The sequence below is a fragment of the Rutilus rutilus genome (genome assembly GCF_951802725.1).
Source record: "Rutilus rutilus genome assembly, chromosome: 11".
Lineage (NCBI taxonomy): Eukaryota > Metazoa > Chordata > Actinopteri > Cypriniformes > Leuciscidae > Rutilus > Rutilus rutilus.
In genome coordinates, this window is record NC_140216.1 from 3,048,470 (window position 1) to 3,060,335 (window position 11,866).

At 37.2% G+C, this 11,866-nt stretch overlaps 1 protein-coding gene across 1 annotated transcript in view; it reads left to right on the forward strand.

Moving 5' to 3' along the window:
- The window catches only part of csmd3b (CUB and Sushi multiple domains 3b), a gene marked incomplete at its 5' end in the record, with an annotated part of 443,617 nt that overhangs the window by 299,744 nt on the left and 132,007 nt on the right, over positions 1-11,866 (forward strand). The window contains 4 exons of the mRNA XM_084423901.1: positions 1,527-1,653; positions 3,845-4,047; positions 4,139-4,330; positions 6,222-6,360. Coding sequence (XP_084280027.1) covers positions 1,527-1,653; positions 3,845-4,047; positions 4,139-4,330; positions 6,222-6,360 — 661 coding nt within the window. The remainder of the gene's footprint in view (positions 1-1,526; positions 1,654-3,844; positions 4,048-4,138; positions 4,331-6,221; positions 6,361-11,866) is intronic.

The window sequence follows — 11,866 nt, forward strand, 5'->3', positions numbered from 1 at the left end:
ACATTTCCACCACATGAAAATTAGGGTGATGGAAATGATAATGGTGGAAATTACATGAAACATTTCTGAAATAAAATGGCAGACTATGCTAGTTTCATTATAATTATCATAAATATACACACATTTTCTGAATAAAATATTTATATTTAAAATATATTTATAAATCATCTGTATTTTGTATTTCATATAAAAATATCTAAAAATGGCATTAATGATTAATGGTAAAATTGTTAAAGGGATGGTTCGGAGTAAAATCATCCTAGGGTCCTTTGCACCATGACCTCGGGCCAACGGAATGGTACCAAACTTCTACAGTAGTACAAATAGGTTCTGTACTCATAAAACGAGGCATTGGAAAGTTTGTAAGTACATCAGGAGTTTATTTAAATAACACTTGCCTGATGGCTAATGCTACCGCTAACCCGGACGTCGAGGTCACTTCCGTGATTTGGGAAAAGCCCATAAAAGTCCTGGCAGAAAGTGATGCATTTTTCAGAAGTGTTGACAACTTAGTGTTAACTAATAATTGTTGCAAACTGGTGCTACCAACAAAATATTAGTGCATTCCTGGAACTGGGCGTCGTTACACTACATCCTTATGCATCGCTTTCTGTCAGGACTTTTACGGGCTTTTCCCAAACCCCTGAAGTGACCTCGACGTCCGGGTTAGCGGTAGCATTAGCCCTATTATTAGATTAGAACCTATTTGTACTACTGTAGAAGTTTGGTACCATTCCGGGCATTATTAGTGGGGTAATTTACGAGATACAACCTTGGATCCATTAGCGCCTGCACTAAACCATTCGGCTGATATCTCTAAATAAGCTCTAACTTTAATAATGTTCAACCAAGGGAAAAAAAGCTTCTGGGGGGTGTTTGGCTCGAGGTCATGGTGCAAAGGACCCTACTGTGTGTGTGTGTGTGTGTGTGTGTGTGTGTGTGTGTGTGTGTGTGTGTGTGTGTGTGTGTGTGTGTGTGTGTGTGTGTGTGTGTGTGTGTGTGTGTGTGTGTGTGTGTGTGTGTGTGTGTGTGTGTGTGTGTTGGGTATTTTTAGCAAGAAAAATGTGCCTATAAGTTATTGAGTGGTTTGTTTTTTATTCAGTTTTATTTATTTTTATTCTGTAATTTTTTGTACTGTCAATTGAATACAATAAGACAACAGTGGGCACCAGGATTTCAGCATGAGACAAAATTAAAATGACACTCTCTCTTTGTTTTAGTTTATTTCAATTGCAACTTTTGTCCACTTTGTTCTATTAACAGAAAAGTTATTCCATGAGAACCAGAAAGTGTTCAGATGCCTGTAAACCTCACGGGGCTTCATCAATCTAACTGTGTTTTACCGTGCTTTTCATCCTCGTGTTGTGCTTGTTTGAGAGACACACCTAATTATTTCAGTGCTCACCTGCAAATCTTCAGGGGCCGTGATGTGTGTGTGTGCTCATGTGAGAGTATGCATGATAAACTGCTTCTTCTCACTTCTCCTTCCCACCCCCTCTCTTGTTTTGTCCTCTCTCTTTCCCCAGCTGAATGCGGTGGACGTTTTAAAGGCGAGACATCAGGACGCATCTTGTCTCCAGGTTATCCGTTCCCCTACGACAACAATCTGCGCTGCACGTGGGTCGTCGAGGTGGATTCGGGAAACATCATCAGGTGCTGATCATTATTTGCTTCAAATGTGAATATATTGTACCCTCCGCTGTCCGTCCTCCACCGATCGGTTCATTACCAAACCCATAAGAATACAGCCAGTGAATTCAGCTGAGACAAGAGGCTTTATCTATTAATAAACCTCTAATGGTGGAGCTGGCCATTGATGCTGCATCTGTACGGAGAGAAAAGAAGACATCAGATGAGCTGATGGCGCCTCGTAAATCTCTTTGTTTACCACCTGCACTGCCAAACTCATTATGAAGCTTAAAACGCTGTTGCACTTTTAATGCTGCACTACAACCTAATAATTTGTCCTGTTTATAATTCTCTTTGCAGCAAAAAGCTTTTTGAATTTGCACACTCGCTCATTATTTGTTCATCTGATGTCTCGATCAGACCAGATGAGATTGTTAAATTGTAGTCAAGGACTGACGCTCAGAGTGGAGATGCAATTGTTCTCCTCAATTATTGAACCCTGGAGCATAATATTTGAGATATGATTATATAACTCTACCTCTGTGATTTGTCACGACTCTGCAAATAATTTATCATTTATTTCTGCCTAATCAAACTCTTCTATCTGTCTGGAGATGGAAATATGTTATTTTAGTATCATTGAGATACTGTTATTGGTTCTATTAATATTTAAAATAAGTTTAAATTTGTATATTTTTCATTTTAATTTTAGTTTATATTAGAGATGCGCGGATGGGCTATTATTTCATCCGCGACCGCATCACAAAACTCATCATCCGTCCGCCATCCATCCGCACCAACGTTTTTGACCAATTTTCAAAACCGCACCCGCCCGCCATCCGCTGATTGGTGTATACTTATATTTTTCATTTGATTGGTTCAACCGCCCGCCACCCGCCCGAATTTAATAAAAATATAATTTTTCGTCACGTCCGCGGCTGTAACCGCCAACCACGCAGCTCTAGTTTATATATATATATCTTTTTTTATAAAAAAAATGTGTGTGCTGTCAAATCAATTAATCTTGATTAATTGCATCTATCATAAGAGTTTGTGTGTGTGTGTGTGTGTGTGTATGTATATATACAGTGCAATGCATAAGTGAATACACCCATGCTAAAGTTGACTAAAAAGAGGAATAAAAAATCATATTTTGGAAATTGAACTTAATGCCTTAATTTAAAAAATTAGGAAAAATCCAACCTTTAAGGATGCATAGTATCCTAAAAAAAAAAAAAAAAAAAATACTTAAAAATAAAAATCTGCCTGCCTCTATGGGAATTTAACATAGGGGTGTACTCACTTATGCACCATGTATTTTAAGGAAGAACATTTATTTATTTACGATACATTATTCATTCACAAAGAAAATTGGTGTCCTTAAAGGTTGGATTTTTCCTAATTTTTTAAATTAAGGCATTAAGTTCAATTTCCAAAATATGATTTTTTATTCCTCTTTTTAGTCAACTTTAGCATGGGTGTATTCACTTATGCATTGCACTGTATATATATATATATATATGTGTGTGTGTGTGTGTGTGTGTGTGTGTGTGTGTGTGTGTGTGTGTGTGTGTGTGTGTGTGTGTGTGTGTGTGTGTGTGTATATATACATATTTATTTATTTATTTATATATGCATGCATATACATTTGTGTATTATATATATATATATATTTGCACACACATTATTATATAAACGTATTATATTATGTAAACTTATTATATCATATATGTACAAACTTTTATGTTAGATGCGATTAATCCTGATTAATCCATTTGACAACACTCATATATTTATTAGAAAACATACAGTATATACATACACACACATATACTACTGATATATATATAATGTCTATATAGTTTTTATGTATTTCTATTTTAGTTTTAGTTTGTTATTTTAGTACATTAAGTTTAACTGCATGAAAATGATCAATAATGCCTTGCCAACTAGCTGAAATAAAATAAGTTTTTTCAGTTGACATTTATTTAATTTCAAGTGGCAGTTTTTTATGGATTTAGTAGTTGTAATTTTAGTTAACTATAATAACCTTACCGTTCTGTTCGTTTTATGCATTGTGGGTAATAATGCGCGGCACACCTGTTCTGTGTCAGACAGCCCTTTATTTCCATCACTGTACACTGTGCATCTAATGACGCGTGACTGGACCAGTATGACCTGATGCATGTATGCGTGTTCACTTCTATATGAACAGCCTGCAGTTTCTAGCCTTCGACACGGAAGCGTCCCACGACATCCTGAGGGTCTGGGACGGGCCTCTGGAGAACGAGATGTCTCTGAGGGAGGTGAGCGGATCTCTTCTGCCCGAGAACATCCACAGCACGCTCAACATGGTCACCGTTCAGTTCGAGACCGACTTCTACATCAGCAAGTCTGGATTCGCCATCGAGTTCTCCAGTGAGTGTCTCTGTGATCTGTGGACGGACAGCGTACAGTCACTGCTCGTGAGGGGTTAATCGACTGTTAATTGCTCTGAATGTGATCGCAGGCTCAGTGGCCACGGCCTGCAGGGATCCGGGAGTTCCCATGAACGGCAGTCGTAATGGAGACGGTCGCGAGCCTGGAGACACCGTGACCTTCCAGTGTGATCCTGGGTATGAACTGCAGGGAGACGTGAAGATTACCTGCATACAAGTGGAGAACCGCTACTACTGGCAACCCAGCCCTCCTGTCTGTATAGGTGAGGCTTTTAATTAGGGATTTAATTAAAGGAATGGATCTGATAGAATTAAAATTCGACTTTAGAATTATACTGGCTGCATGTAACATTTGTTTGAACTTGTTATTTTCTTGCAATAATATTAAATAAACATTACAATTAAATATACGTAATGCATTAAAAACTAAATCAGAATGAGCAAAAGGGTTGTTAGCTATAGTAGTTTGTGATCAGATGTTGGTTTGTATGATTACATTTAATTTACATATAATTCCCATATTTTAAATAAAGGATTTTTTTTTTTTTTATATATATAATTTAAGAAAAAGTGTTGAATAGTGGAGTTTGAGGAATTCAGTCAATACAACAATTTTGAAGGAAAGGAAGAAAAAGAAAATGGAATGAGATTATTTACAAAAATTATGACAAAACTAAACATATTTTAGTCATTTAAATTGGTTTATTATAGTGTTATTTTAGGATAATTCAGATACTATTATAGTTTTATTAATATTTTGATTCTTTTTTAATAAAATTCTTTTTCAAATTAATTTTTTTTATAATATTTTTATTTCAGTTTTAGTTATTTTAGTACATCAAGTTAAACTAAATGTAAATCAGAAATGTTGAAATAAAAGTTTGTTTTTATTTCATTTTAGTTAACATTTATTTATGTAAAGCAACAGAAATGTGTTTATAAATATGAAGAGTTCAGATGCAAAAGCCTCTAAGTGCCATCTGAAATTTTCTTCTAGAATGATCATTTTTATAAAGCTTGTATATTTAAGTTCAGTAATTTAACTTAAATGACAATTAATAGGTAATTTGCATTGCCATTTAAGTGAAATTATTGAACTTAAGTATACAAGCTTGATAAAAATGATCATTCTAGAAGAAAATTTCAGATGGCACTTAGAGGCTTTTGCATCTGAACTCTTTATATATATATATTCTATATGTATATTCTATATATATATATTCTATATGTATATTCTATATATATATATTCTATATATATATATTCTATATGTATATTCTATATATATATATTCTATATGTATATTCTATATATATATATTATATATATATATATTCTATATATATTCTATATGTATATTCTATATATATATATTCTATATGTATATTCTATATATATATATTCTAAATATATATTCTATATGTATATTCTATATATATTGATTTGTATCTAACAGTTCACACAACAAAGCAGGATTTGTGTCCATGATGTTTTAAAAAAGTTATGATATGCCAAATTGTACTGTATTTGTACACTATAGGTGCTATATCTGTAAACATTAGACAAAGCCTCATACTGTACATAAGAAGTATTGTTTTACTCATTTTCATAACACATATTCATGATTCTGAGGCATTTAAGCGGCTAAGAGTTAATTAGCACATATTGCTTTAGTTGCTGACAGCAGAACATGTACTGTATCTAAAGAGCACTTTAAGCAGTTTTTTTTAATCAGGCCGTTCTCAAGAGTTGTACTCGATGTGAAAGACCCGACACCATTGAGATTCCTTATCATCGCAGTGACATGAAAGTCTGCCCAAATTAATGAATATCAAATTACCAGATACGGATTGTCTCTTTCTTTCAAAAGACACTTCATATTGGAAGCAGGATTTTCAGCTTTTCCTTTCATATTTTAAATAACCTTTCTCTCTCACTATAGTTCTCATTCTCATATATAAGATATGAGCGCTTTACATGGCGCGGTTCCTCAGAGGAGCTTACATATCTCTGTCTGCGCGTGTTCACTCCAGCGCTCGTTCTCCTGGTTCCTGGTTGGCACAGATGTTCAAGCCGCATGTTTTAATAAGAGATTCTCCTCATGTGTTACTAATGCCCATATGCTGCTGATACGAGTCCTCTGTGTTTTCCCAGCTCCATGTGGGGGCAATCTCACCGGTTCCTCTGGGTTTATTCTGTCGCCCAACTTCCCTCATCCATACCCGCACAGCAAGGACTGCGACTGGCTCATCGCCGTCAACTCGGATTACGTCCTGTCTCTTGCGTTCATCAGGTAAACTCATCTGTGAGCTGTTCTGTACGACTGTGCAATTCATACAACAGGGAAATTCACAAACAAAACGGAAAAAGATATACAATATACTGCATGAGAGAGAGAGAGAGAGAGAGAGAGAGAGAGAGAGAGAAAACTACATTGTTATATAGTTTTTATTAATATTCTGAATTCGTTTTTGTTTTTTAATACTTTCGGTTTTCATTTTTATTTTTGTTATTTTAGTTGTTATTTTATAAAAAAAATATGTCTAGATTTTTTATTACAATTTTTATTTCAGTTTTAGTTATTTAAGTGCATCAGGTTAAACTAAATTTAAAAAAGAAATGTTAAAATAAAATGTTTTTTTATTTTTATTATTATTAACAATTATTTATTTAAAGCAGCAGAAATGTTTTATAGTTGTATTTAATATATATTTATAATTTTTATATATATCTGTTTTTTTGTTTTGTTTTTACTATAATAAATTAAATATACAATTATTATGGCATTCATTTTTATATGATTTTATATGTTAGATAAAGTCAAAAGATCTCTGCCCCAGAAATATATATATATATATATACACACACAGTATATATACGTTTAAAACTAGCTACTCTTACATTTAATATATATAATATATAATATTTAATATATATATGAAAAAGGAGGAACACACAGTATACAGTAGGAATATACAGTATATGCATGCATATTTAAAAAGGAAATATAATGTTAATTTATTATAAGATTTATTAATCAGTGGTGTGCAGAAACACATAATAAAAAGTCATGGAATTATTGAACGAAGAGAGGGAGAAAGACAAACAAAACTATACTGTATATTTATCATGTATGTATAATCATGTAATAGTTAATAACATTTAATATATATATATATATATATATAATTATTTTATCCATATATATACACTCACCTAAAGGATTATTAGGAACACCTGTTCAATTTCTCATTAATGCAATTATCTAATCAACCAATCACATGGCAGTTGCTTCAATGCATTTAGGGGTGTGGTCCTGGTCAAGACAATCTCCTGAACTCCAAACTGAATGTCAGAATGGGAAAGAAAGGTGATTTAAGCAATTTTGAGCGTGGCATGGTTGTTGGTGCCAGACGGGCCGGTCTGAGTATTTCACAATCTGCTCAGTTACTGGGATTTTCACGCACAACCATTTCTAGGGTTTACAAAGAATGGTGTGAAAAGGGAAAAACATCCAGTATGCGGCAGTCCTGTGGGCGAAAATGCCTTGTTGATGCTAGAGGTCAGAGGAGAATGGGCCGACTGATTCAAGCTGATAGAAGAGCAACTTTGACTGAAATAACCACTCGTTACAACCGAGGTATGCAGCAAAGCATTTGTGAAGCCACAACACGCACAACCTTGAGGCGGATGGGCTACAACAGCAGAAGACCCCACCGGGTACCACTCATCTCCACTACAAATAGGAAAAAGAGGCTACAATTTGCACGAGCTCACCAAAATTGGACAGTTGAAGACTGGAAAAATGTTGCCTGGTCTGATGAGTCTCGATTTCTGTTGAGACATTCAGATGGTAGAGTCAGAATTTGGTGTAAACAGAATGAGAACATGGATCCATCATGCCTTGTTACCACTGTGCAGGCTGGTGGTGGTGGTGTAATGGTGTGGGGGATGTTTTCTTGGCACACTTTAGGCCCCTTAGTGCCAATTGGGCATCGTTTAAATGCCACGGCCTACCTGAGCATTGTTTCTGACCATGTCCATCCCTTTATGACCACCATGTATCCATCCTCTGATGGCTACTTCCAGCAGGATAATGCACCATGTCACAAAGCTCGAATCATTTCAAATTGGTTTCTTGAACATGACAATGAGTTCACTGTACTAAAATGACCCCCACAGTCACCAGATCTCAACCCAATAGAGCATCTTTGGGATGTGGTGGAACGGGAGCTTCGTGCCCTGGATGTGCATCCCACAAATCTCCATCAACTGCAAGATGCTATCCTATCAATATGGGCCAACATTTCTAAAGAATGCTTTCAGCACCTTGTTGAATCAATGCCACGTAGAATTAAGGCAGTTCTGAAGGCGAAAGGGGGTCAAACACAGTATTAGTATGGTGTTCCTAATAATCCTTTAGGTGAGTGTATATATATGCATATTATTATAATTATTTATTATTATATGTATTATTATTATTATTATAATTATTTTATCCATATATCAAATATATTCTAGACGTCTCGTCTCCGCTGAAGGTGTGCATTAGGCCGGGTGTTTTTCTGTACTTTATCTTTGAGGACAATCCGATGTTTGTCAGCAGCTTCAGGTTAGTGTTTGTGTGAGAATGTCGTGATCAGGGAGAGAGGTTTGTCTACTCACCTTAGTTGTCCAGCAAGTTTTGTGAATGCAGACCGTGGTTCTGTGGGAAGGTTAATATCCGCTGAACCCTCTGTTGTGCTGGGGTCAGCCCATTTTAAATTGCGTCCGATGAGACAGAAAGATGTGCGATCGGAAATAATCTCACCATGCGCTTATTCCTGGTCTTTCGTTTATGCCTTCACTTGAGCTATAATATCTCCAACTGATGAGTTCACGAGTTCATTTAGAGGCTGCTGCGGCGTAAACGCTGCATCTAAAGCGAGCGCCCACGGTGTCCTTCGACATGGCCGCAGTCGACGTGTTGAGTAATTATGTAGCATGACTGCTATCAATGTCTGAATTAAAATGCATTTCATGTCTGGGAGAGATAATGAGCCCAGCTGGAATTCTTTGCTCATTTTGTCTGTAATGAACCTGACGGTGGTCCCTTTTTTTTTTTTTGCCTCGTCTCTTCTTGCCTTAAAGGTGTAGAGCGGTGTCTCTGCCTTGAGTGATGTGACCAATTAGTATGAAAGCAAGGTTGATAAATTTCCTTCACAGTCCAATCATGTTGCTAATTATGTCCATTTTTCATTTAGCCAACACGAAGCGACGCTCGAGCCGCAAGCGGGATCCTCCGTCCAGTCGGGGTCAGCGCGAGGTTAAGTTCGAGTGCTGTAGGAGTTCGTCCTATTTGACAGTCGCCAAAATGTTAATGCTAATAGCACCGCTAGCAAGCCATTCCCTTCCACCTGGATCAAAGCGTGTCGCGAGGGTCTAGTCCAGGCGTGAGGCCGTGGAATAATAATCAGGATTCGCACACAGTCAGCGGAAGAAGAAGAAGAAGAAGTGCTTAGGTTTCAGGATTTCTCCTTCTGTCTCTCACGCTCACACTTTGAAATATCTGCGACTCCTGAACGTTTAAACTTTGCCTCGTCTTCTCTTTGACTCATCATCTAAGAGCAGTTCCTTTAATGACAGCGATAGCTCAAAAACAATCTTTCATTCTGCCTATGTGTCCCGATTTACAGCATTCATCACAACAGGAGCTGCCATTTGAGGCTGTTTTGTGAGTTTTCTAGTGCCTAATATTTTTCAAAACCTTCACAGCTGCTAGTTAGAGCCATACATCAGCCCCAAAAACAGATGAGGAAGAACTTTTTCCTCTCTTTTTTCAAAGCCCAGCCTGGCAGGTAGTGTCATCCTCATGGCTGGCATTATGTAGCCTCTTTCTCATTAGAATTTCGTCCTCTCCGAGTAAACAAGCATGTTGGAGTTCTGCCAGAACGGGCAAGTTTCTAATAAATGGCTCTCGTTCGGGTTCCATCTCAAAGACTTTCATTACACAGTCCATTACTGATTCCTTTCTCCTTAAAAAATCCACGGTATGAAATATGTCCATAAATGAAATTGGAAATGAACAATACACTCCAAAAAAAAAAAAAAAGTGACCTCTTTTAGCATCACTACAAATGTAATCCCATCCGGGTGTCTCTCTATTTAGCAATAGTACAGTTTGTGCCATCAACCTGATTTCCTGCAGAAATAATTGTTTTCTGATTGACAGCTACAGAGGGTATGGAGTACGGAGAACGCAGATGCATCTGTTTATCAGGAATTAATGGCTTTTTTAATGTGGTGTAAAGGATCTTATCCTGTGTATGAATTATCCTATAATAACCCCTAAGCAGTGGATTCTGACGCAGTGAAGTGTGGAAGGCATGCTTAGCATTCTCTCTCTGCATAATGGGGGGGGGAAAGGGAGTGTAAATCTGATTCAGTCACAATCCATCTCATGCAAATGACTCTCCACTGATGTGCGGGACCTTATCATTGCACCTTACTGCAAATGAAAAGGTGCAAGTGTTTATAAGTGTGTGTCTGAGCCCAGCAGAGATGCTGATTCTGCACGTGCCATTCAACGCCTGGTTATTTATATCTTCAGCCTTAATGGTCAGCTGTCATGCTGGCCATATGGATAATACAGTGGCATACGTCAACGTACCTCGCAAGCAAGTTAGCATGCATAACGGGCATTTAGATGGACGGGAAAGTATTCTAGAGTCACATGAGACCATCTGTCCGACAGCTAAAACTTGGCCGAAATTAGGTCATGCAACAGGACAATGATCTGCAAATCTACAACAGAATGGCTGGAAAAGAAAAGAATCAAGGTGTTGCACCGGCCCAGTCAAAGTCCAGACCTCAACCCGACCGAAATGTTGCGATCCTCAATGAACTGAAGCAACGTTGTTAAGAAGAGCGGGAAAAATGATGCGAGAGACTGATACTGTCATACAGAAAACCATTCCTTCAACTTAATGCTGCTAAAAGTGGCTCTACAAGCAATTGAATCATAGGACTTACGGTAGTTTGTCACCCATGGCTTTTCCATTTTGGCTTTAGCTTTATTAAAGGGATAGTTCACTTTGAAATTAATTTTTGATATGTTTTAGCTTACCTCAAGGGCATCCAAGATGTAGGTGTCTTTGTTTCCGCAGTAGTTTCAATTTTGATATTTTTAGGTCAAACCGTTCTTGTCTGTCAGTCATATAATGCAGGTCTATGGTCACTGTCTCAAAACACAAGCACAGAGTCCAAATTAAAACAATTCCCCATCGTCCAAATGAAACAATTCCCCATCATAAGTACACATTGATGGCCTAAGACACGAAACGAGCGGTTTGTGTGAGAAAACGAACAGTATTTATATCGTTGTTATCTCTTGAAAACAGCACACGTCCAAATGATCTGACGGCGCGGGCGGGTATAGATATATACATAGATGTCGCCTTGGCTACGGTTTCGTTCCAATGAACTGCAGTAGCGAATGCGACATCTAGTGTATACATCTATACCCGCCAGTGGGCGGGTATAGATATATACACTAGATGTCGCTTGGCTACGGTTTCGTTCCAATGAACTGCAGTAGCCAAGGCGACATCTATGTATATATCTATACCCGCCCGCGCCGTCAGATCATTTGGACGTGTGCTGTTTTCAAGAGATAACAACGATATAAATACTGTTCGTTTTCTCACACAAACCGCTCGTTTCGTGTCTTAGGCCATCAATGTGTACTTATGATGGGGAATTGTTTCATTTGGACGTGGGGAATTGTTTTAATTTGGACTCTGTGCTTGTGTTTTGAGCCA